Source organism: Ammodytes marinus (genome assembly GCF_949987685.1).
Source record: "Ammodytes marinus genome assembly, chromosome: 1".
Lineage (NCBI taxonomy): Eukaryota > Metazoa > Chordata > Actinopteri > Uranoscopiformes > Ammodytidae > Ammodytes > Ammodytes marinus.
Window position 1 is genome coordinate 28240492 of NC_137230.1, and position 27416 is coordinate 28267907.

Sequence of the window (27416 nt, forward strand, 5' to 3'; positions counted from 1 at the left end):
TCAAAGTATCAAACATTTTTGAAAAAGTGAAAATGGAATATACTGTAGATAAATGTTCATAACTTAGTAGAAATAAAGTCTGTGTAGAACTAGAGAATAACTGTTAGCGTTTTGAAACCAGCTCATGTCCTCAAATTATTTTTAAAGAGTTTTTTTTTGTTGGTTTTATTTGATCCTATTATAATTAAAAAGGGAATCCCTCCTGCAAGATCGACAGCCGGGAATTATTTATGGGAATATACAGCTGCAACATTCCAAGTATTGTTCAAATTAAAACTTGTATCATTTCTGAACTATTTGACAAAAAAATGACAACATAGAGAAAGAAACCCCACATGATGAGCAAACTTTGAAGAAGTAAAATAACAGAAATATATACAGAATTCTGATATGTTTTTATTGAACATAAAGCATTTCACATGCTACACAGAGAACCAGATCTGTTAGCTTTACAAAAATCCATGCTCATGCAACAGCTGCCCAATCAACAACAATGCATAATGGATAGAAACAGTAAGGTTAGAGGGCAGGCTGACAAAACATGAGAGTCAGGGAATTGTGAAGGGGTATGGAAGCTAGGGAGGTTCAACATGATGTTTGGCCCTGTAGAAGTGAGACTGTGTTTGTGAAAAATAAAGTAAAAAAATAAAAATAAAATCCTCAGTGCTTCAGAGGCACTTGAGCAGGTAGGAGTTGCAGTTGGCTCCTCTGCCGCAGTCACAGAGCTTCCCAATGCGAGGCCCAAACTTCATGGCACAGCGGTCCCCCATCCCACACTGACAGACAGAGGGACATAGAGGAGATATATTAGCAACTTCATCACCATCAGGGAGGGCATATGCATTCTTATGTAAAAAACCTATGTGGCAATTACTAGCAAAGGCCTTTCCATTAATGAATTAATTTGCCTTGATTAATTGTTTCCACTTCCGTCTTCTGGTTTATTTAACACGACAGACCAAGGGTGAGATGTTAATGGTTGCAGCATGTTTCATTGTTATAATTAAATCCTGTTCATTAGCTGGTTCTGTCTCATGTCTCTGTGATTTATTTCTACCGAGGGGACAGCAGGACTGAGGGGTTTGGTGGCAGCAATCTCGATTAGTCTTTAATTGCACTTTGAGTAAAACACTGTTACTGGCATTTTCTTGTTATCTTTTAATAAGTGGCAGGCGTCTTCGGCTAACTGGTTTAATTAAACAGCAGCGGAGTGATGGTCAGAATACAAAGGTCTGACTTAGCATTGTGAAAGTTTAGTCACTAGTTTTCCCTCTTCTTAAGTACAGTTTTGAGGTACGTAAAGGTTATGCTAATGTAAACTTAATTTAAATATAAAGTTACTATGTTATGTTACAGCTTCACAGCAGTATATACAGTAATTAAAATTAGCCCCAACCAGCTACAACATGAAAGTCATATTTAGATTAATCTGTAATTAATTATTAATTATAATCAATTAAAATATGTTGTATGTATGTATGAAATTCTGCATAATTAGTACTTTTGTAAAATGTTAATTTTAAGTGACATTTTAAATGCAGGACTTTAACTTGTAACATAGTATTTCTACACCATGATACTTATAATTGTACTAGAGTAATTGCTCAGAGTCCTTCCAGGATTAGAGAATGTATAGCTGCATTGTGAGTAAAGGGAAGTTACCAGTGCGATGGTTCCTCTTTTCTCAGTGGAAGAGATGCGATTGTGCATCCTGCCCAGCAGAGCCTCCAGCGCGTCCACCTGCTCAGCAAAGATTGGATCAGAAAACAAACAAAAAACAAAACCACAAGAAAAAACATCAGTTCTGATGAGCATGTGTCAAATGACATCTGTGGCCTAAGCATGATAACATCTTGAACACAGAAATATTCCTTTAAGTTCCTTTTTGAACTAAAGGTTAATACTTTAGTTTATAAGCCAGGATGCATTAATTAAATGGAAATATTCTATTCCACAAAAATCCAACCTTGTATATTTGGAAACTTTTCACAAGACGTTCATCAGTGTTGAAATAAGTAAAAATAAACTCTCACCTCCCTATAACGATTATTATAGACTTAAAATACAACAATCTATCCTCGTTTTAATGAGGTCAGTCAGTGTCACTTCCTTACATGTAAAATTGATTGTGTAACAAAAGTCAAAGTTGGAAATGCAATGTGCACGTTTCCTATAAGACTGAACAGAAGGAACAGGATGTATCTATTTAAAAAATGAAAATCCAAATCAAAGAAAAACTGAACATGCACAGGCCGGTACGACACAATCACACACTTTGCCAAAACTCACAGTTTAAAGTTTATCTCAACAGATTTCCGATTAGAGGACTTTATGCTACGAGGTTATTTATTCTTCAATAGAAAGTTTCATGTGTTTTTATGAAGCATTCTATACTCATCATCAGATACTGACCAGGTCTCTGTCTGCGGCCGGCTCGGGTTTGTCCACCCCAAAGTCTTCCGCGGAGACTTCCTGAGACGCCTGGCCGTGACACACGACGCACAGCAGGCCAGCGAACAGCAGCCCTCGGAGCGTCCCGGAGCTATCCATGGTGCTGGCGGGAGAGGAGGGTGGAGGTCCTGGCGAAAGTGGGCAGTGAAGGACTGGACAAAGCAGAGTGTCGTCAGGAGATTGTCCCTCCACACACAGGACCTTCTCCTGTTTTATATGAACTCCTACTGTAAAGCCCCGCCCGCCCGAAGAGGCCACAGCAGCAGGATTAACGTGGTGGAACAACTTGGCTGGGGGCTGAGATGTCAGGGGTGGATAATAAAGCAACCAACCAACACTCACTTTACTAAATTATGTTTGCAGTTAGAATTTATATGAGTAAATCCAGTTGAATCTTGGCACGTATTGGTTGTAGTCATAACAAAAAAAAAATACAAATATTAAAGTGCATATAAGACCCAGTTCTTTAGAATAAGTCCAGACACCACATAGGTATATCGTCATGAAACTTTGACATTCGATAACTTGCATTAAACAATTGTTGTTTTATTTTTGTATTATAATTTTTTTTTAAGAAATATGTAAATGTGGCAATATCTGACTAGGCTAATTATGCATACATTTGCATATTTAAAAAAAACAAAAAATCTCGTTGTAAAATAAAGCAAGAGTTAAAATCTTTATTTTATTTTTATAATAAGCGTTGAATGTTTTACAGAACAGATTTTGTATATAGCCTATTTTCATTTTATAAATCAGAAGTCAAATAAATCAGATACTATATACTGGTCTTAAATTTGCATTTTCAGCATGTTCTTCAGTCAAAGGTTTAGTCATTTAACACTTCAATGTACATTGTGGTCCTTAAATTTAAACTAGTATTAAAGAAGACATGTTAGGAAAGCAAAATAGACAGAAATCTAAAAATTTATCAATGCTTGAAAAACATATGTTTTTGCCTGCTGTGTCTCATTTTAAAAGTCGTATCAGGAAACATATGTGGCTCCAGAAGACAAACACGCTAGCTACCTGGTTACACGATGATCTATCAGATGAATCAAGAGAAAACTTCAATGTACGTTTTTACTCCTATAAACCCCTTTTAAAACAAATTCAAATACCACACTACAATAACAATACAATAAATCCATCACTTAACCACAAAAAATTCCACAAAAAATGCTTTGATAATTTTTAATATGTTGATTAGTGATTTTCAAAAACGGTAAATGGACTTGACTTAAAAAGCGCTTTCTAGCCGATTTCCTCAGCCCCAAAGCGCTTTACATATCTTACCACATTCACCCATTCATACACCGATGGCAGTAGCTGCCATGCAAGGCGCTCTCTGAACCATCGAGAGCAATTTGGGGTTCAGTGTCTTGCCGAGGGACACTTCGACATGTGGCGGGTAGGCGGGGAATCGAACCTTGGTGGTGGTGGTTGCTGCAGGTTCAGATTTGACATCCCACATGATTGACAAAACAACCCCAGCTGTCGGGAAAATTGGCTTCTATTTCCAAAAAAATACACTTTTAAGTCGCCTTGTCGAACCTCAGTCATGACATAATGAATTTGATCCAAAGAGTTTTAGAAATGGACTAACAGGAGCATGTCATCTCTTTTGGCAAAGCACAACATGATGATGAATGAAGTCATGGCTTGGACTAATACCAACCACTTAACATCTAGTGAAGTAGAAAGATACTACTGAGTACATTTACACTTGTTATAATACACTCACCGGCCACTTTATTAGGTACAGCGGTTCATTTTCTTGTTAACACATATAACTAATCAGCCAATCACATGTCAGCAACTCAATGCATTTAGGCATGTAGCCCTGGACGGGACAACTAATTGAGATTGAAACCGAGCAACAGAATGGGGAAGAAAGAGGGTTTAAGTGACTGTCAGCTTAAGTGAACATGTTGAGGGTGTCAGGAGGGCTGGTATGAGTGTCTCAGAAACTGCTGATCTACTGGGATTTTCACTCTAAACCATCTCTAGGGTTTACAGAGAATGGTCAGAAAAAGAAAAATTATCCAGTGAGCGGCATTTGTGCGGACGTAAAATGCCTTGTTGAAGTCGGAGGTCAGTGGAGGATGGGCACAGTGGCGGACTCAGGGGCGAAAATGAGAGAAAAGTGCCTTATTGGCTGCCCTTTACACGTGAACAAAAATGAATGAGTGCCCTAGGTTGCCCCTCCATACAATAGGCCTAAATGATGATGATGTGCCCTCTGGAGCAAGAATATGGAAAACCGAAAAAACATGTTGTGGTTAGCTAATGTGGTGCAGACGTTCCTCTCTTTGGTAGCTGACGAACGGGCGTTGCTATGACAAACAGCTAGCCTACACCGAGTGGTACTTAAATCTCCACTGGATAACGAAGCAAAAAGCTGATTAAGAGTATGTCAGTACCCATAGTGGAAAAGCGCAATTAGATGCCAAGTTAGAAAACTTAATATTTTCAGTTTGCATAATCCGTTTAAAATGTATATACATTTTTTGAGCGTTCAAGATCATTCAAGTGTAGGCCATTTCATGCAAGAGAGACGATAATAGTCAGCTATCACCTCAACATGAAGGAAAACTTCCTTACATTTTTCCGTAGCTGGCTGTCAGTGGTCAAAGACTGCATGGTAACGGCACATTGAATTTTCTCCAGTCTCGAATGGGACCTTCAAGGCAACGCTGCCTCTAAGGCTCCGTTGGGGGAACAAAACATCATCAGGTTAGAAAAACCACTGTGTGCGCTGGTGGGGCCCCATGCTGTCCAGAATGTGCCCTTTTTATTTTTTCGCCCCTGCCCTTCAAACAGTCTGAGTCCGCCACTGGATGGGCATACTGGTTCAAGATGATAGAAAGGCAACAGTAACTCAAATAACCACTCGTTACAACCAGGGTATGCAGAATACCATCTCTGAACGCAAAACATGACCAACTTTGAAGCAGATGGGCTACAGCAACAGAAGACCCCACCGGGTGCCACTCCTGTCAGCTAAAAACAGGAAAATTAGGCTAGAATTATCACAGGATCACCAATATTGGACAATAGAAGATTGAAAAATCATGCCTGGTCTGATGAATCTCGATTTCAGTTGCGACATTCAGATGGCAGGTTCAGAATTTGGCGTTAACAACATGAAAGTATGGATCCATCCTGCCGTGCACCATCAACCATGCCATGTTCAAAGTCATCTAAACCCCCTTTCTTCCCCATTCTGATGCTCGGTTTGACTTCTGTACATTGTCTTGACCACGTCTAAATGCATAAATGCATTAAATTGCTGCCATGTGATTGGCTGATTAGCTTTTTGTTTTTATAAGCCATTGAACAGGTGTACCTAATAAAGTGGCCGGTGAGTGTATATTTCTTAAGGATTAGTGTTTCATTGTGGTGTTCCATTACTGACAGTCAGGAATAAATAAGTCCACAGCCACATCATGGGTGTTTTCTACATCACAGGAGTTCTGTCTGCATTCTGTAGTCTGTTGTATGATTGTCTTTTGTTTCCTTTCCCACTGATGGACAGGTTTACATGGTGTTTCATGAAATCTAAAAAATAGTCAGATCCTGAAATGGATTTATCAACCTATGTGACTGGGGTGTGTTTTCAACCATTGTCCAATGCCAAGTATGCAAACTTCATGACTTAAAAGCATGTCAACAGTAAAGATGTTATAGCCCCTTGGGGCAATCAGTAATAAAAAAGTCTCAACCGTTGCAGGAAAGCCTTAAATAAATGGCCTCCACTTACATTCGGCTGCCCACTCGAAAACTGTTCTCTTATAGGATTCACAATATCTGTTCAATAAGAAATGGAATTGCCCTTAGCAACTGATTTCACTGATCACTGAACCATTGTTTCTAAGATACAATTAAGAGCATGAGTAAAAACAACCTTTATGTAAAATCCTCAATCTTGCTCACAGAGACGTGCTACTTCTCCTGTAAGCTCAAATGAGAAATGGGAGTGTCTTATATTGATGACATCAACACAACCCTTTTCTGATTGGTCAAACAGTGTTACAATCAACCTGTGGTGTTTAGAGGTTGAAGCAGGTTTTACAAGTTTGACTATACAATCTTAACTCAGAACATTATGACAAAAACAACAAAAACAAACACTCAACTAAGCATATGCACAATAACACAAGATTGGCTGTAGTGAAAAACCGTTTAATGTTCATGTTCATTCATTGAAATTCATAATGCACATTTTGAGTAGGTTAGTGGAAATGTGTGTAGGTTGACTTTTAAACTGCAATAACATTATGAAAGATCAATATTTTTTCCCAATTTTTTTTTCATTTTCTTCATGAAGGGGTTGTTGCTCAATCTGTTATGGTTTAATAAATTAAAAATTAACCCTCTAGATGCCAGTTTTGATCATATACCACCAACCGCTTTTTTGAAAAATACACAAAAATTCAATATTCCAATTTTTTTTTCAACTTTGATATTATTAGTATCACCGGCTTACCCATCTGAATTATAGGTGAGAAAAATTATTTTGGGGCATTATTTTATTATATAATTTTTGTATAATGTCAGTTTGAAATTTTTTTTTTACACTGGGTATGTTAGTGGAAATTTGTGTATGTTGACCTTTAAACTGCAATAACATATTGAAAGATCAATATTTTTTCCCATTTCTTTTTTCATTTTCTTCATAAAGGGTTTTTTGTTTAATCTATGTTATGGTTTAATAAATGATGATTAAAAATGAACCCTTTAGATGCCAGTTTTGATCATATACCACCAACCGCTTTTTTGAAAAATACACAAAAATTCGATATTCCAATTGTATTATTATTTGTATCACCGGCTTACCCATCTGAATGATGGGTGAGGAAAATCGATTTGGGGGCATTATTACTTTTTTGTTTAATGTCAGATTGAATAAAAAAAGTTAGATTTCTACCATTGACTTACATTATAACAAAACTTTTTTGGCAACCCGCCTTTAATTAAAGTGAAACATTTTTTTTGCGTCTGATTTCCCATTTTACTGCAGAAAACACAATGCAATTTGGTAAAATGAAAGAGAATAGTAAAATTTACCCATTTTATCACCTCTTTTATTTCAAAATATGAGTTTTTATGAGGAAAACCACTCACTAAAACTACAAAATACCAGCTTTTAAATATATATCTTTTTTAGTTTGTGTACGTATGTGTCTGTGTGTGTGTGCGTGTGTAAGTTCATGTGTGTGTGTGAAAGTGTGAGTGCAAAACATGATATAAATCCTGATTATATCTTGCCATGGCCAAGGAATCAAAAATACTGGTTTTATGGCTTTCTATGAGTTTACGAAATAGCCTATTTTTGCACAAGGATTTCAGTGTCTGTGATTTGAGTTCACACAGACTGACTCCTGGAAAATATTTTTTCACTTCAACCATTCTGACTAAAAGAGGTGTTCACTAACTACACATCAAAACCATTTTAGTGTTTTTTTATTTATTTTTTATTGGTTTGCAGCCATGAATTACACAAGGATGCTAATTTGTTGCAAAGGGTCCCCACAGAAGTCAGTGGGGGTGGGGGGGGAGGGGGGTGCTAAAATGGGTCAAACATTTTATTGAGCTTATTTTTACATAACTTCATCAAGTTTGCTACAGAGAAATGGGAAATTAGATTAAAAATAATTTTTCACTTTTATTTTAAGGTGGGGGTCAAAAATTTTTGTTATGATTGGAAGTCAATGGTACAAATCGTGTACTTAACATACACAGTGTAACAAAAACATCTCACAGTCAAAATAAAGTGAAAATTCATTGAAAAACACACCTCCTTACCAAATGTTATGGCTAGGGAACAATCACAGCCAAAATTATCTCAAAAATGCAACCCCAAATACACAAATGTCCACTAACAAGTAGGGGTGTAACGGTACACTAAAGTCACGGTTCGGTACGTACCTCGGTTTTGAAGTCACGGTACGGTACAGTACGGTACGGTTCATAGTTAAGGGAGAATGAACAGCTTTAACTGTCAGTAAGTAGCTGACAGTAACATATATTTATTTTTAATTGTTTTAGTTTTACAGTCTCTAGTGTTTTCTCTCTGATGATGGCGTTTCCTCAGCGCAGTTTCCTTCCTGTTTTTAATGAATTTCTTATTTTGGGGTATGGATGGGTGGGAGGGGGAATGTGTTTGCATGTATGCATATCTCTGGGTGGGGGGTGTGGGGGGAGGGGGGGAGTTGTATTAAGCACTTTGTGTTGCATTTGATTCTATGAAAAGTGCTATATAAATAAAGTTTGATTGATTGATATAAATAAAATGCATAACAAATATAAAAATACTGCTGCAATTCTCCAATAAATAAAATACTTATTAAATACTAGTGTAGGTGCAGCATAAACTAAAATTGCAATGAAAAAATATAGTGTTAATGCTCAGCAGGCTCTGTAAGCTGGTGTAAACAAAGGGTATGTCATCTTTAAGGGTCTTTTTGAAAAAAATAAAATATTGCTGCAGCTCTCTTAAACTCTAAAGTGCTCTTATAAATATAAAAATTATCAAATAAAAGTGCTACTGCAGCATTAATTAAATGACAGCTTGTTTATATTCAGTATAAAAAAGAAAATAATGTCTGGGTTTTGCCCAGCTCGTCTTTCTTCACAGTAATGGTGAGAGTAGCCAAACACCTGATGGTGCCTTTTCAAATGCGTACATGTTCGACGTGTTGCCTCCTACATAAGCGATCGCGGTGAAACAATAACCTGTGTGCCGACATTGTTCCACACGTCTATCACTGTTTTCATAATTCACCTGGAATCTTAAGTTATCTCTCAAACGGGATTTGAATGACAGGGGGGCGCCTGCACGCTCCGGTTTCCTGTTGTCTTTCCCCATGCAGTTCGCTCTCTGTTCGAAAGCACTGTATAACATTTTGATTTGCACTACTCATAGACAGTAAAAGAGGGGGGAACGCTGCTACTACAACTGCTAATAGTGATGCAAACGGAACACTAGAGCGGAGAGGTGTGTATCTCCTGCTCTGACTGCAGCTGGGAGGGACTGCTGCGTGAGGACTCGGCCGCCTGTCAGTGCTGTGGGACCGGGGGGAGTGGCCGTTGAGCACCCGCTGGCCGCTGCTCGTTTAGAAGTAAAGAGCGATACATGCTTTAGCGACAGCACAGGGTCTCCAAAAGTCACCAATAACACCAGAAAAAGTAGCTAGATTGGTCGCTGGTGGCTTTAAAAAAAAAGAGTCGCCAGAGCGGTCTGAAAAGTCGCTGAATATAGCGGCTAAGTTGCTAACACTGCCTGACCCTCATGCTCACCATGGAGATAATAGACTCTCAATCGCTGCTGGCTGCTACTGCGCACGCGCGAGCCGAGCCGGAGGCTAAATGGTCCGGGGGGAACTCCGACCACAAGTTTTAAGTTCCACACCGCAAAACAAGCCTGTACATTCGCCATATATTAACGCTATGTACGCCACGAACGGACCGCGGTCCACCTCTGTAACACCAAATACGTGCCTGTACCGTCACGGTACGGTACAAATACGTGTACCGTTACACCCCTACTAACAAGGCATAAGGGTTAATACATTTTGGCATTGCATATATTTTGGTATAATCTGTTATTGATATTTTGGTGTATTATCTTATATGATGATGAACTCTATCTGCCCTTCATTCATGCAGATTCAGTTGTTGCCAATTTAAATCACATCTTTTCAGATGATCCATTTGGTTCAAAAATATATTTTAAATATATTTATATTTTTTAAATCAAACGATTTTGCAGAATATTTCAGGAAACGGACCCATAAACCTCTAACACTTATGCAGCTTTATACAATCTCTCATTTTGCTGGGACTCTCAGGATCCCGGATTGCGGCCCGTGAAGGTCCCCGGACCTCAGGTTGGGAACTGCCTGCAGTGGACGGCAGGAGTCGCTGCGTCTGCAGTTTGGCCGCCCGGAGGCTGCTGAGCTCCGTTTCCTGAAACGCATACTTCAGGATTAGGAAGAACACACCCAGTGACATCAGTGGGGTTTGAAGAAGAAGAAAAAAAGTCTCAACCAAACTGTGCAGCGGAGGAGCAAGAAGGCCGTAAGGGTCTTTCCCGGGTTTCTTTCGGTTTTGATCGGGTTTTTTATGCTCCAGAGAGTTTGGAACCGTACTGTCCAGACTGCGCCCAAACTTTTTCTTTACTGAAGCGAGCCGCGGAGCGCACAGAGCCGCGTTTCTCGAGAGAGGAGGATGTCAACTTCAGACGAGACAGACGGGAACAGGCCGAGATATGGCTGTAAGTTCTGACTTTTTCTCCTTCTTTCTGCTCACCTTGAGATGCTTACCCACACACCGCAGACGGGACAAGCAGCTCCGGGCCACAGCCCCGCTTCTGCTCATGCAAACGCCCCCAAACTTAAGACAAAGTTTCATGTATTTGTACGAAGCGCTCACACTGCAGATCGCAGGTTATTTCTGACAGCATGGTTACAGCATAATTATGACTTCCGCGTTTTTATATTAAGAGTGGAGAAGGAAGGAGGCCTGAAACTTTTTTGCAACATTGCAAACATGTTTGTTTATAAAGTAGAAGTTATTATTTTTTTAATTTGTTTACGCCCTGTGTTAAAGACAGGACCTGAAGTTCCTCTTTGAAGTAGGCTAGTGTGTATGAGTTCTTCATAGAAGTAGAGGTGAAATGACACAATTCACCACCACCGCCCATGGATGTTTTCAAAAAGGATTTCAAAGTCATTTGGTAGCTTAGTTTGAGGAAACCGTATATGACTTAGTCCTCTATCTTTCATTTGGATTGCACAACAAAACCTTTAGAACAAGAAGTAGTTTGCTTAACTGACATATCCCCATATTTCATTTTTGAGTACATCAGTGGTAAAACAATCTTAGAAATTGGTGCCAAAGGGGTAATTTATTAGGTTGTCATGGCATGTGGTCCCTTGGTTTTGGTTGGGATCAGAGTGTACCTGTTGAATGATGAACCCTCCCACCTCAGATGTGACAGGAGGCTAAAATGGGGCCTCCCTGTATTGCTCGCCCTGCAGTCCCCCATCCCCCTCTCCATAATTTGGAAGGAAACACTCTTTGGGGAACATTGCTCCACACTCAGGAATCAGGCTCTACTCTGTGTGATCTCATGGGAATTGCCCCGTTACCTCCCCAGCATTGTTTTTTGTTTTCAGTATATGAATAGGCATGCCATTGACAGACAAAGGCATGCCCACATCATCATACAAGTCCAACAGCCCTGAACCACACTGAACTCATGTGGTAACTGGCGGAAAACATGCCCAATACCAATAATTGAGGCTGATTTCCTTTTGTAAAACACACCTCACTATTAGATAGAACTTGAGAGAGGCCAGGGAGCTGGATGGAAAAATGCAACTAAGAAAAAAAAAAAAGGTTAAAAGTTAATAAACAACTTTTTTTAAATATATTGTCAACCAACATGTTCAGAAGTCAGAAGTCAGATTTATTTATTGTCATATGCACCGTTACAGCACAATGAAATTTGCCTTTCAGTACACACCTCGCCAAGAAACATACAAGACAGTGACAATAACATGGGTGGACAGGAGAGAGTGTAACTGCAGGGTCGCAGCGTGCGCCGCGCCCCTCTTTCATGGAAGGAAAAGGAGAACAACAGGGGAAGATAGGTTAAAAAAAAATGCAAATCTCGAACTACGTTCCTTATGGGAGTGCAGTGCGTGATCAGTGAAAAAACACCTTAGCACAAATAAGTAACATGATAAACACCACAAACAATAAGACTCGTAGACATTGCACATTAAAGGAACGGGTTAACATTCATCAAGTATTACTTTGCTCCTTTGGTGCATAGTAAGCGTCTCACAGTTATTTTGGTATTTGCATGTCTTTTCTGACATTTGAAAGTGTAACTCTGTGTATGTTTTGGGCTGCAGCGGTTCTGGATGGCGTGGAGCGTCTTACAGCAGAGGAGATGGACGAGCGGCGGCAGCAGAACATGGCCTATGAATACCTGTGTCACCTGGAGGAAGCCAAAAGGTAAAAGCTGGAAGACAGTTGTGCTGAACCACTGCAGGCCGCTCAGGTTGATGTCCATGATTGTCTCTGGGAATGTCATCAATGCTGCAAATAATGAGTATTTTAATTATCAGTTAATTTGCCAATTGTTTTTTGCATTAATTGTTTGGACAGCAAAATGTCAGAAAATAGTGGAACATGTCATCATAGACCCCTAGAAGCCGAGGAGAAGTCTTTGAATAGCTTTTGTGTGTCCAACCAACAGACCATAGACCAGAATTAACTTTTTTTTTCTTAAATAACATTTTCTTTGATCTTATCTAAATTAACATTTTGACCATTTTAGATGGGATGGACTGATTCGGTGCACTGCATTTGTATCGGCAACAATACTGACCTCATTCAGGGGATCAGGTATCATGATGTGACATTAGATACAGTTTCTTTATCACTGTCATTGTAAAATTCTGTGTTTCCTCTCCTATCTGTAACATTCATTCAGTCACAGTGGGCTGCTGACTCAGTCAGTCATGGCAGTTTCTGACCTCATGCTACCTTACCTCCAAATTAGTCCTACGCAGTGAGGGCATCAGATTGGTTCTCGAACCCTTAGTAGAGCTATGCGTATCAGTAGCAACTGAAATCTCTCATAATCTGAAAATCTGGGGATTCAGTCCATTCATACTTTTAAACACTTTTTTTTCTTTTTTTCTGCAATTCAGTGCAGTGGATTTCAGTGGGATTTCACCTTTTAAGCTACAGTTGAAGGATTATATGCTGCCGTTGGTTTAGACTGGCTGTCACATCAATGATTTTCTTAGTACTTTACTGTAATACAGATAATTAGAAACTGCTCAGTAGCGAAAGTTGGCATTTTATGTCTGGTCAGCTTCATCTTGTGTACTTATTGTTTGATCTGATAGTCCCACATTTAAGCAATCCTTTTGACAATGGTAGTGTCTTTTACTTTGACAAAGTCCTCACACAGCTGCTTGCTGTATTGGTTTTGAGAAACTGAGATATCATTCTAGTAAAGAAGAAACACTTTAAAATGATGCCCTGTACCTCTACTCTTGGACATGTCAAAATCCAAGAGAACTGCTGGATAACACTAAGTAATACATTACATACAGTACACACAGTATGATATAATATTAAGACAATATAATCAACATGAAAAAAAAATCTCAGGTTTTCTAAAGAAGCTTGTGATGTGTTGTTTAACTAGAGTTGCTGAGTTCATCGAGAGCAGATATAGAGGTTTAGAAAAAGATTGTGGAATATAACTTTAGAGAACAGCCAAACTTCTGCTTTCATTTTAAACTTGGAGTTTATGAAAAAATAGGAGGTCTGTTACTCATTGCACATACACACACGGACACACACACACCGATGCACACACGCACACACACACACACACACACACACACACACAGATATCTGCTTGTGTGCATGCGTGCAATGTGTTGGCGGTTTGTTGCCTGAGCTTGTCAGCAGCCGAGCACGATTGCTCTTTGTGACTCTGGAGTTGACTCCACTGTGGGCTCACAGATCAAAAAAGAGGAAGGATTGCGCGAGACAGGAAGTGACTCAGTCCCTGTTGAATTTTAGAATCACCCACTGTTGCCACAGAAACCCAGGAGTTGTCATAGAAACAGGTTCCGGTGTGAGTGTGCCGGAGTCCATGTGGCTGCGAGGGTGTACGTACGCTCTTGACAAAAAAGATGATTGGTTGTGCGGCTGCGGAGCGTGTGCCTGTTGACCTACATCCATCACCTGCTCCCTTTATTATCGACCATCTGTGGTGTTCAGGAAATTCCTGGAATAATTTGCGTTTTTGTCCGTACCCATTTTTCCTCCAGAAATCTCTTGGGGGCAATCTTGAATTATGTGCTTGTGTGTCTGATGCAGTTCTTGTCCCCTAAACAGTTTCCCAAACTGTGCCTTCCTGATTGACTGTTTGGGCCCAATGTTGCTGCTAAAAGAATTCTAGGTTGACATGTGGGGAACATCTGAGCCTGCAGTGGAATTATGGGAGTGTGTGTGTGTGTGTGTGTGTGTGTGTGTGTGTGTGTGTGTGGTATGAAGGGAATGCCTCTGACAGGTGCACAGCAGGGTGTGAGAGCGCACCTGTAACCTGTGTGCCTTGTAGAGATGGCTGTAGGAATGCATTGTGGCTCTGTCAGTGTTATAACGTTGCCACCGTCTGATGTGTATTTGAGCATATAGGGCCCTTAGGGACTTGGGAACAGCCTGGGCTCTCTCACCTCTATTTATCTCCTTTGTTATCACTCTCATTTTCATGTTCCCATCAAGTGCATAGAAACCGCTTGAGGCTTAGGCGACATGCTGTGCACATTATCACGCCATATTTGAATGCTCTGTGACCTGTTCGTCTTTTTTTGGCTTTGCAAATAGTAGGTGTGTGTGTGTGTGTGCTGCTAACCTTGGCTCTCGGGCTGCAACTCTGACTATTAATGGTTTAATCTATAAGGACTTCAAATTACTGGTTTCGTCCAATCAACAATCCAAAAATCCAAGATACTCAATTTGCAAACGTTTTGAAATAAATAATATTCACAAAAGGGGAAGTGGAATCTGCAAATTTTTGGCATTTTTTTACTTGATAAGTAACTCCATATGTTATCAGATAAAGATAACCATGTCGGCTGACTTAGTGTTTCAGCAGTACAGTTTCTATAAGAAATTAATTCATGTTTATTCTCTGCATTTTAAGGAAAACATTTTGCAAACAAATTCTCTCTGTATAATCAGCTGTGTTCACGTCTTTCTCCTCTCCTTTCACTCTTTGGTTATCTGCTTGAGTCTCCCTGGGAATGCAGTTGGACATGTTTTAGTTGGTTTATTGATCCGTGCATGGCGGTGCTGTTTAGTGCGTAGTTTCACAGTGGAGAGACACTGATGATAAATGGTTTTGTTTGAGGTCAGAACGTCCGGACTACACTGTCACATGTCATCCACATTTGCCTCTTTCTCGTTTCCTGTCAGCCTGTGTGCTGCAGTGAGTGCAGTGATGTAAAGCTAGTTGTAAATCACTCACTCAGCAGATGTTTGCAAAGGGTGACGTAGTTATTTTTGGGCTTAGCCATAATTTCTTGAGTCCACAGGTGAACCAGATTCCTCCCTGAGGTGACAGCACAGTGACAGCAGGCAGAGTGCACGTGGAGGAGGAGCGTTTGATTTGAACCTCGGGGGAGGAGAGGAGAGGAGAAAGTTAGGTTGACATTTTAGTTTGATAATGAACCGTTGGGTAATATCAAATCTACGTCACGCCCCTGACCAGATACAGAGATTATTTTGTCCACCTAGGTGTGTTGTTTGCATATGTGTTGTTATTTATGTAGTTAAAACAGACATGTTGCAGGCAAACTTCTAGTCTTTAGTTAACGTGTTTACCCCTTCAGTCTGTTGTAAATGTGCATTAGAGCACCTTTTTGAATGTCTTTTCTACAGTGTCTTTCTGTGCTATGGAGGATGAGTTACGGTCATTTTGGGCGTGCTCACGTTCCATTTGAAGAGCTAATGAGGATTAGGGTTGGAGGTTTGTTTACAACCTGTGGGTGTGATTGACCTTGTGTGATTGTGTTGATGCCATACTGGACCAACTGGTTGCAGGGCTGTCACAGCTTTTTTTTTCCGAAACTCACCATTTAACTTGGTAATTACCTGGTGCAAAAAAAATCTAATTCTGAATACATGTTCATAATAATTCTTAATTCACTTTTAACAAACATCTATCTAAAAAAAATTGTAACACCGTTATCCAAATATAGACAGTAAAGATAACTTTCTGATCTACTGATATAGCTTCATCGTCACAATATTGACCTTTTTAGAAACTAATTCCAGTGTGTGTTGTGTTTTCCCTCCTTATCTGTCCTGCCCATAGCAGTAATTCCGTAGAAGTTGTTGTTTAGACAGTGCTAAATAATGTGAGGCACTGTAATGACAGCTTTAGTGGGAGAGTTGAATGGTAAAGCAACTGGATTTTTACTCCAGCAAAAGTGGCAGCCTGCTGGATGGGATGTCTAATAACTAGAGTCTTTGTCACAGAGCCACACTATGGTCCTCCCTCCCATTCCTGTCACCTTCACTACCCAAATACCCTTCATTTACCTCATCACTGCTCGTCACTGTTGGGCCCTGGCTGCCTAGTCATCCTCCCTCCGTCACTGTGGAGAGAAAAAAATACAGAGCAGTGTCTCTTTCTGACAGGCTGGTTCTTATCCAGGTCTATTTACAGCACACACACATAACTTTTGGAGTTAGAAGGGCGTCTAATTAGCGTTTAGTGTAATCTTTTTAAACAACAGGGTTCCCTATGAGCTAAATCTCGTGAAAGTTGAAAGATTTGAGAAAATTATGCACTTTTCAAATGGTGTTGAAATATACTCTATTCAACCAAATGACTAGAATATACAATGACTCCTTCATGTGTTGATTTAGGTAATAATATAAATGATGTTATGGTTTAAAAAGTTTAAACTGATGGCCTTACTTCACACCATGTTACTTTTGAGTCCTACACCTTTAAGGTTGATGCTTTTTATGTGTAGCTTCGGAACCCAGAATAGAGTTTCTGTCTAAAAGAGGCCTTGTTCAAACCGGAAAATGAAACGTCATTGGCCATTTTACATAACCGCCTAAACTCTATAAAACATTTGATGGCAGATAATTTTTACTGCTCAGCTGCTCGCTGCTTGTTTCCATCCTTGTCTCATCTGTTCTATTTCTGTTCTATTCCCGCTTCTGTTAAAGTAATAGTTTGGCGTTACTCAGACTTTAATGAAAAATGTGGCACCACTCTGATGGTACAGTCAGCAGCCAGCTAGCTTAGCTTAGCTTAGTTTAGCATAAAGGTGAATTTATGAACTTTGAACAGACTGAGATATAGTGTCAGTTTCCTTACGTTATTCAACATCAAACCCGAACAGTCTGTCACGTCGCCCCCTTTGTGGGGAAACCTGTGTGTCACATTTTCCCATCTGTAGGCCTACATGAGGATAGATTAAGCCTTTTATAGTCAAACTCTTGAATTTCTTTGTGTTGCAGAGTTAGTCAAATTAACAAAATAAATACTGGTATGGAAGCAAGTTTGTTACACCGTTTGGGATGGCTTCAAGTCCGTGCACTCCCTCTCAACATAACTTTACAAAGCCTCATGATTATATCTGTTTTAAACATTTAAGATCCTAATATCAAGTGAAATAAAAAGGCGAGAAAAAGAGTTAGGGTTATTATGGTGTGTACATGTTTGGCTTTGACCTTATTTGGAAATAAGTTCACCTGACAGTTTCAGGCTTGTAACAAATATTAGTTGGGTGTAGTGGCTGTTACCTAGCAACAGCAGAGTTTACCTGTGGTTTGCGGCAGGTTTTCCTCTTCACTAACTGACTGACAACAGGCTGCTGTTTTAATATTGACTCTGTGCTGATGATACAACGTATTCTTTCTTTCTATTGCTAATGGGTAACACGAGATCTGGTTCTGTCATAGTAACGGTGTACGTGTTTGTGTGACAGCCAGGTGTGACAGAGATATGCAGGCTCTTGACAAATTCACATTGTTTTGAGTGAAAGGTCTTTTAAATAATTTGCGTCAAAAGGGAAAAGTATTTACCCTGAGAAGACCTTTTTGCTTTGGGACAAATAGCACATATATATCTCAGTGCTGTGTGTTACAACACTGACAGATGACGACAATGAGCTTTTAGCTTTGAGGTTCTTGGGGTTACATTTGTGTGTGTGTGTTTGTGTTTTGCATTGAAACACTTGCCTTTTAAGATCTGCCCTGATAAATACAATAAGCGTCTGGCTGACATGAAGGAGTGAGCAATATAGGGTTGAATACTGGGGAAATTACATGAGATTTTATCAGGAATTCTCTCCAAACTCACACATCCTCCACATCATAACACCACTGTGACATGCTGCTTTAACTTAAATAAAACTCGCTCAACTTTTCAGCAGCGGTTTCTGACAGTTTTCATGCTAAAATGGCAGCTCTGTGGCAAACTACTCGGGTTCCCCTCTCCTCGCATATACAGTAATAACCTCATGACAGCATTGTAAAAATATCCACATGCACCAATACAACCACATGGGACAGAGGTGTTAAAAAAATGCCTCTCTATGGCTAGCACTCTGTCTCATATGATCAATAATGGTCTGCTAAAGATGTTAACACATCTAACAAAACATACAAATTTGAATAGACACTGTTTTATGTGATTTATTATTCAGAGTTCTGTTTTCAACCTTTATTTATTCTCAAGTCTTAATTATCCTGAATTCACAAGTAATGGTTATACTTTCGTAAACAGCTCCTTTTTATTTCAACATAATTTAGCATAATTATCCTAGAGAAACCATAATATTGTTACAATTTATTTTCTATTATTTTTTATTTGTGAATCGATTCAAAATCAATAGAAGATAGAACTCTTGATTCTTATTAAATCTTTTTTTACATCAGTTTTGTTCTACCTGTCTTTCCCAGGAGATTAAATACATTGGAGTTACGATCCTAAATGAGTAAAACCACTAAAGAGTTCCAGTTTCAAGATTTAAATTACCTAAATATCAGACAATAAAATCCTTACCTCCTATATATCACAAATGATGCCCAGGATAACTGGGATTGTTTTATAACTTTGAAGTGAGACGCAGAAAGAAGCATGTAAACTGTGGAATGCATACTTATCAATGTTTATTAAGTTTTGACATGATAAACAAAGTCTCAAGGGCCGTGTCAAAACTTGCGTCACTACTTTTTTCAAGTATTGGAGGTGCATGCTGCTGGATTGTGCGGTATCTCCATATTGTAATCTTCCACCAAGAAAAGCCGCCTGCATTCAAATTTGACTTTGAAAGAGAGTGCTAATCTGTCACTGTAACTAGAAAGCTGAACATCTCTCATCCATGATGTAGAGTTAAGTGTTGACATATCAGTGCTGCATTTGATTCCACTTTTCCAATCTTACTTGCTGTCTGTTATCTGACTGTCTTAAAATGTTTTTTATTATACAAACTGGTGTCTCGCTACATGAGTTTTAAAGCTTTTCAGGCGCTCCATCTTCTCACTCTCACCCGTCACTGCAAGACCCAGTTCCTGCGAAAGTTCCGGCCATTTGCCTGTAATTTCCTGTTTTCAAACACTTTCCAAACACTGTATAGTCGCTGCTGCAATGGATATTATCTAATGGCAGGCCCCGGACATTGTTTGCTGTGTTTGCTTCGAGGACAACAATGGCATAGTTCAAACCTTTTCACAGTGATAGGATCTTTCCTCAGGTGACTGAAACTGATGGCTGTACTGACCTACAGACTCCCTGTTTGTCTAGTTTAAGAAACCCCCTACCATTGTTTTTTATTTCGTTTTTTTTTTTTAACTGAACTCTTTTGTTGATTAATCCGTCTGTTTCTATAAAATAATCAGTGAAAATGTCAATCATCGATTAATAACTAAATCTCCTTAATGACCATTACCAAACAAAAAGAAAACTGCCCAACCTACAGACAACATTGTTCTTAGGGAATATGGCACAGCAGCCATTCAAACCAGGATGTATAATGTGTGAAAGAAGGATGGATGTAGCCTATAAAAATGAAAAAGTAAATATCGAAAGATGAGTGAAAGTTCGCAAATAAATTCTTAACCAGGTCAGTCGAGGCTACATTCTAGCATACCAACATGCTATCTGTTAGCAGGATGTTCTGCATTCTCCTATGCTAGTTCTTAGCTCAAAGATGAAGATGACAGGAATTTGGTTGTTAGCTTTTAAAGTATGGTGTCATGCAGTGAAGTGTCAGAAATGTGGGAATTTGGGCCAGTTGATGGAGCTATAGATAACATGTTGGAGATGCATTCTGTGGGGAACATGAATGTCAGTACTACATACAGTATATTTGTCAGGCTATTTCTCGAGCAGTTTTGAACCAGCAGGCTGATATAATCGTCCCCAGAGCCACAGCAAGCGCTATCCAGCTCTAAAGTGAAATACAAGATAGTAATAATAGTGTGTTTACGGTTGTAAAGATCAACACGGTTTTGCTTTGATTGGGCTTTTGAGTTCCACGTCTACAATGCTGCAACAAACGCTGTGTCAATGTTACCTGCTGAGGCTCTGAGGCTTCCCACAGACACACAGGCCTGAGTCATACAGCCTGAAAGTCAATAGTGAAGAATGTGGGAATGAAAGGGATAGGGATCAGTACTCTGCTGCAGCTCCATACAAAAAGCCCTCCCCATCCCACTCCCACCCCTCCTCCACAACCCGCCTTTCACCTGGCCTGGTCTGTGTGAAACCTGAGATTACAAGTTACTCTTCTGGTTTGGATATCTATCTGTCCCAGCCTTGGAAACGGTCTTTGAATCCATCGCGGTGATTAAACCACTCAGCTGTAGAGAGAGAGTGGAGCTGACACAGCACTTTCATCTGACTGTCTATCACACCATTCTCCTCTTTACCTGATCACCCCGGGCCTGCAAGCTTTTCTGTTATTATCACTGAACCTCGGCTGTGGACAGCGATGGCTGTTACACCGCAGGTCAGATGTGATGGTTCATTTTCCTCAAGAGCAGAAGTCAAGGGTCACAACCATATGCCGAATGGAAACTAGATCCAGGGATTATCCACGAAAATGTGGTCCATTGCATTTAAAAAAATAAAAATTTAAAACATTTTATTCCTGTTTCATAAATATAACATGAACCATTAGTGTAATGTTGCCAAACAAAGCAAAAAAAAACACCTTAACACACACTAAGCTTGTATTTCACACAGCGAGTACAGCGAACAGTGTCAGTCCAGCTGTGATCAGCTTGTTTGAGTGTGAGCTCTGAGGGGACAGGGTCAGTTGGTGCACAGATTCCAGTGTTGCAGCAAAGCATGTAATGGACAACTTGGCACTCACTCCTCTTGTGTGTGTGTGTGTGTGTGTGTGTGTGTGTGTGTGTGTGTGTGTGTGTGTGTGTGTGTGTGTGTGTGTGTGTGTGTGTGTGTGTGTGTGTGTGTGTGTGTGTGTGTGTGTGTGTGTGTGTGTGTGTGTGTGTGTGTGTGTGTGTGTGTGTGTGTGTGTGTGTGTGTGTGTGTGTGTGTGTGTGTGTGTGTGTGTGTGTGTGTGTGTGTGTGTTCGTGTTCCCTCTTGCCATCTTTCTCCTGGTTCTCCTCCACTCCTGCCTTTGTTCTTTGTCCTTGTGATAAAGCAATGTGTCAGTGAAACACTGGTTTATATTTCTGGCTGGTTTGATAAGAGGTTTGTTGACTCCTGTGATTTCAGAGATTGTCTTCCTGTTTGTACATACGTATTTGTGTTAAAACTAGGTTTTTAATTGGTCTCCTTTTCATCATCACAGTGTGTGTGTATGTTAGTATACGTACCTTGACATTGTGCTTATGACTTATTACCAATAATGATGTACGCCCAGTGACATAACATATCCTGCAGCTTGATCACAGTTAATGACATAATTGGTCCCTTTTTAAAAAGTTTAAATAGTGAAACGGCAACAAAAGTGTATTGTGTCTGTGTTAAAACATACTACCATGTAACATATTCTCTCTACATGTGGTCATCTGTCTCTGTCATGTTTTTTTTTTTTTTTTTTTAAGTTTAAATGTTTTAAACTAGATAGAATAGAAAGCATATAACCACTGTTTAGTGGTTATAGTGAAATAAAGACCACAAGTTGCTCATTCGTTTCTGTAATGTCTCCGACTGGTAGATCCAGAAAACAGAATCAAATCAAACATGTAGGTATGTACTGTAATTCCAGTTATGCTCAGGCGTGTTGGCACTTTGTATTAATGAATATAATCCGACTAGGATGCTGACTTGATCATTTTCATTTTCAGAGTATTGTTTCACAGTAGGCAGAATATTGGCAATTTGCAGGTCAAAAGAAGCCTAGGATACATATAACCATTGTTTTAAAAATATTTCCATGACTACTATATTATACTAGTGTATTCAACTAAGTAGGAACTGCTAGTTGTTGAAGTCATTTGATTGCTGTTGAAACAAGCATTTCTAAACAATTAGGCAGTTAAACCCATAAGGCCGCTCCTCTCAGAGGGACAGGAGAACAATACACTTTAGCCTTACAATAACACAGCGTGGTTTGTTAGTATAAGCACAATAGTATCTAACTGTTATTAAACATTAACTGCTGCAGAAGCACTTTGCCTGGGGCTTAGAGTGAAACCTGGGAAAGGGGAAGTATGTAGCTGAAGTCCGAAGTTTATTCATTTTAATGGACCAAACATTATTAACGTACCCCCTGCAGACAAGTATTTCTCTGCCAGCATCGCAGTAAAGTGTGTGTGTGTGTGTGTGTGTGTGTGTGTGTGTGTGTGTGTGTGTGTGTGTGTGTGTGTGTGTGTGTGTGTGTGTGTGTGTGTGTGTGTGTGTGTGTGTGTGTGTGTGTGTGTGTGTGTGTGTGTGTGTGTGTGTGTGTGTGTGTGTGTGTGTGTGTGTGTGTGTGTGTGTGTGTGTGTGTGTGTGTGTGTGTGTGTGTGTGTGTGTGTGTGTGGATTTAAATGCATTACAGAGGAGGATTCACATCCTCAGCAGCAGGAGACTAGCTGCTGGCGAGGTGTCTGTGTGTGTCTTCCTATGAGACTGACCTCTGAACTCAGAACAGACTTCAGCTTCCTGCCAGCTCACAGGTTCTCAGGAGGGAGGAGATAAAGAGTCTCTGTCTTTCCATGCATGCCTCTCTATTAGTGCTGTTTGATTTCTGTTTAAAAAAAAAAAAAAGGAAAAAAGTAGTTTGAGACGGGATGTTACAAAAATCTCTTGCTGGAGTCTCAATATGTGGCCTGTTAGTTCAGCTTGCAGAGTACTAACACAAGTAATGCTGTTTTTTTTTCATGGAAACTTAAAATTTTTATTTTATTGGGATTAGTATTGGATTGTATGTACTTTAACTGCTGGCGGCTGGCGATCTTGGCTTTGCAACCATTTTGGCACCATGCAGTTGGGGGGAGTTTTTTTAAATATTTATTTGAACACAGTGTTTTGTCAGCAATTCCCAGCATTTCCAAATGCTATTAATGCATTGGCTCCTTTTCGACTGTTTTAAGATAATAAATGACTTGATTTGGAGAACATTAAATGTTGGATTGCTGGATTAAAGTGGTCTGTTAAAAACAAATGTAACCAAATACAAACAGTGCTGAGCTCCTTTTTATTTGGACATTTTTATTTATTTTATTGTTAATATTGTATTTAATCATGGGGTATGACATTTTGTGTGTAGAGTTTTAGGCAAGTGGGAGATAGCTTAGGTGTCTGAAATTTCTGATATCTCCGACTTGCAATCACAACTACAAGGGTGATGTGAACATTTGTTCCACTTGGCTCCAAGTCATTGTGGTGTGTCTGCTATGACATGGCGTAACATTAGCCTTCACATAGCAGGCCCATATCTCTTACCTGATCTGTCATTTGCTGTGAAAGAGACAGACACAGGGAGAGTAATTCTGGAGATTCCAGACAATGCTTTCATATTTGTAGCTGTTTATTAAATTGCAGACATGCCTGTAAGTGTCACCATCACAACTTTACATTTATTTTGGCTGCTCTCCGTTGTCGTTGGAATCCAGCTGACGACATTGTAAAAATCCCGTTCATAGCTGGCTGCTCTTATGGTTAAGTGGAGGGTGTGTCTGTGTTTGTGCGAGCCTGGAAAAGGGTGTGTAGTCCTGATAAAAGAGCCATTAGTTAGAAGTCTTTATGGAGCCTTTCACTGCTCCAGTGCAGAGTGAAAGGGGGGGCTTGTTCCCGGCTGGCAGGCCCAGGCCTTGCGCCACGGGACTGGTCACCTCGGCCTCAATAGCAGGCCTGTCTGGAGACCCCATGTCATGACTTCCTGGGAGGGAAGTTGTTTCAGCTGGTGGTTAGTCCACTGCAAAAACTGGGTGTGAGACTGTGTGTGTGTGTGTGTGTGTGTGTGTGTGTGTGTGTGTGTGTGTGTGTGTGTGTGTGTGTGTGTGTGTGTGTGTGTGTGTGTGTGTGTGTGTGTGTGTGTGTGTGTGTGTGTGTGTGTGTGTGTGTGTGTGTGTGTGTGTGTGTGTGTGTGTGTGTGTGTGTGCGCGCGCGTCTGTGTGTTGTTGTACATGTATGAGGACTAAATGGCAAGTTTGAAAAACCCTGAAAATTAGGCACTGTTTCAAGATACTAGAATTTAATTTTAAGATGTTTGCCTTTGATTGAATACAGTCAATACAGTTGGTGTACAGGTGTGTGTGTGTGTAAGGGGGGCGGTGGTAGTGTTGGGGGCCAGGAGGGGGGGAGGTCTGTAGGAGGAAAGAAATATTTTAATCTAACTCTAGTTAACCTTGTTGTTGCTTGACAAAGACCTTAGTCACAGAAGAGTGGGAGTGTTTTCCTAGCAGATGAAAAGAGAGGAACTGTTTGCCTTTTTCAAAAGGCTGTCTGACCTCACTGCCTCTGCTTGCACACTGTGAAATTCCTCACAGCCCATGATAAACTCAAGGTTTTAATCAGAGCTGGTATTCAGATGAAGCAGTATTTTATTTATGAATTGTTTTTATAAATCTTTCATAGCAACACATGTGTGTGGCTTTGAGGTGGGAAGGGCAATTCCAGATGTACCATTCCAGTTGATTCAGGCATATAACATGAGGCCAACATCAGGTGAAATGGCAATTCTGTTTTTCTTTTTCTCAGTATTACCATTTGAATAATTGAAATTTGAAAGACAAACGGATAGCAATTTTGGTCAAACAGGCCCGAATGCTGTGCAGCTCCCTGACTAGATTGGCTTTGAGTAATGGGAGTAACTAAGCAGACATGACATATTCGAATATAGAATCCAGTCCTCTCCAAGCCTGTCCCAGTGTGAGAGCTCAGCATGTCTCCTCCGTGGCCCAGGCCTCACACATGACACGTAGCAGGAATGTGACTCCACAATATGACCTCAAAGAAACTAAATGTCACACATGATGAGGAATGCTGGGAACCCTGTGTCCGGGGAGAGAAAGGTTACTACATGCCAGGTAAGCTCCCTGCAGAGCCCTCAGCCTCAGACAAACAAGTTTAGGTACTTGCACTACCATACCTGATCTTACCTGATCTTATTCTGTGTTTACCCCTTAGTCAGTGTCCTTTTTACGGTGAGGTTGAACCATTTTCCTCTCACAGCCCAAACATAAAAACTGAATGAACTGACGAACTGAAATGAATGACAATTGGAAATGTCGGCCTGTTGTCGAAGGTGCATGAAAAGTCTGGGTATTATTACCAAAGTAATTAGTAATTTGAGATAAGAGTTGCTAGGGGAAGACTTGAGATTAGTTTTTTAGTTCAGATCAAATGTGAAATCCCAGAAACCATTGGTCTGAAGGCATTTGGTGTGATTGAGTACCTTGTTACCATTTGGCCGATGACCAATTAATAATCAGTTGACTCATTGCTTTTTAAATAAGAGGCTGTTAAGCTGAGCACAAATCAATTTAAATCAATAGATATCTTCATTGTATTTAACACTTAAAAACACTTCAACATCCTTACTCTTTGCTACACATGTAAACAAAATCAAAACATCAGTTTTGGTTTCGCACAGCCGCAGTGCTTTAATATTTGGTGTTTACACTCTGCACTTGAGTGTGATTACATTTGATTTTATCTTCTTTTTTTTAAAGCCAATGTGTCTTTCATCAGCCACTATCAGCTATAATTAGGGTTTTTATTGAACACCACTTTCTGTCGATTTTCTTGTGGCTTGACTAAAGATGAAATGCTCCTGGTTTCAACAACAGTAATTATCCCCGTAGGGAAACCAAGCTGTATATTTATGTATGAATATATGTGTCCTCTTTGTATTTTCTATGTGTGATGTGTACTATCTGTCTACTTGCAGATGGATGGAGGCCTGTCTGGATGAGGAGTTGCCTCCCACCACAGAGCTGGAGGAAGGGCTGAGGAACGGCGTCTATCTGGCCAAACTGGGGAACTTCTTCGCCCCGCACACCGTCTCCCTCAAGAAGATATACGACCGCGAGCAGACGCGTTACAAGGTGAAAACACATACTATGTTATTGCACAAAATAAACTGATAACATGTTTAGCATAATGTGATCCTCAGTCACTAGAGAGAGGCACTGAGAATTTAGGTCAAAGATTTGATTCTGTGTTTTGGTATTTGGGCCAACCACTGTATTTGCAAGTAATATGCAAAAGCATCCAAAGCAAGTCAGAAAGCTGTCAAGCCTTTAGTAAAGGACCAACCTGTGGCTGACAATCTAATGCAATTGAAATGATCTTCCTCCTTGATCCATGAGTAGCAGTATGAGTATTTCTCGCTATATCTCCCTGGACCAACGTCAGCCTTTTTGATAGCACAATTAGTCGGTCAAAAGCTTTCACAACAGGTTTTTCTGAAATACAAATACAATCACATTAAAAAACCACCAATATTGAAAAGAACATTATTAAATGGCTGCAATGGTTAAAATTAAGTATGTGTGTGTCAAAACCTTCAAAAGGATAGGTCACCTTAAAATGAAACAGGATGCTGCCCCTGTACTTTTATATCAACCATTTTCCTGACTTGGAATGTGAACAGAGCCATCATTTTCCACAAGTTCCATTCTGTAAACTGACTGGAGACTTTGGTTTAACATGGCCTCGGTTTATAGATCTTGTTGTCAGTGTAAATGTGGCTGGATTTCAGTGTTCCAGTTGGGACTGAACAACATGTTTGTCGTGTCCTGAGTATTTTGTTTCTCTCTTCCAGGCGACAGGTCTCCATTTCAGACACACAGACAATGTCATCCAGTGGCTCAACGCCATGGCAGAGAAAGGACTGCCAAAGGTGAGCTCTCTCTCTCTCTCTCTCTCTCTTTCTCATACGCACACAAACACACCTACAAGGCATATATTGGTGCCAATTAATTTCAGCACACTAAG

The 27416-nt window shown here is 40.0% G+C and overlaps 2 protein-coding genes across 2 annotated transcripts in view; one reads left to right on the forward strand and one right to left on the reverse strand.

Moving 5' to 3' along the window:
* Positions 1-469: 469 nt before the first annotated feature.
* Positions 470-2601, reverse strand: cartl (cocaine- and amphetamine-regulated transcript-like). The gene is made up of 3 exons (XM_080053877.1): positions 2413-2601; positions 1663-1740; positions 470-776 (listed from the first exon to the last, which is right to left on the reverse strand). The coding sequence occupies exons 1-3, from the start codon at positions 2548-2550 to the stop codon at positions 669-671; spliced, it is 324 nt and encodes a 107-aa protein (XP_079910003.1). The 5' UTR covers positions 2551-2601; the 3' UTR covers positions 470-668.
* Positions 2602-10457: 7856 nt separating this feature from the next.
* Positions 10458-27416, forward strand: part of iqgap1 (IQ motif containing GTPase activating protein 1) — a 38566-nt gene continuing 21607 nt past the window's right edge. The window contains exons 1-4 of the mRNA XM_080027400.1: positions 10458-10729; positions 12378-12480; positions 26368-26524; positions 27244-27321. Coding sequence (XP_079883526.1) covers positions 10684-10729; positions 12378-12480; positions 26368-26524; positions 27244-27321 — 384 coding nt within the window. The 5' untranslated portion in view covers positions 10458-10683. The remainder of the gene's footprint in view (positions 10730-12377; positions 12481-26367; positions 26525-27243; positions 27322-27416) is intronic.

Coding starts and splice junctions, on each gene's coding strand:
- cartl (XM_080053877.1), bottom strand. CDS start 2,550: ATGGATAGCTCCGGGACGCTCCGAGGGCTGCTGTTCGCTGGCCTGCTG. Junction 1,741..2,412: donor CGGCCGCAGACAGAGACCTG/GTCAGTATCTGA, acceptor TTTGCTGAGCAG/GTGGACGCGCTGGAGGCTCT. Junction 777..1,662: donor AAAGAGGAACCATCGCACTG/GTAACTTCCCTT, acceptor TCTGTCTGTCAG/TGTGGGATGGGGGACCGCTG.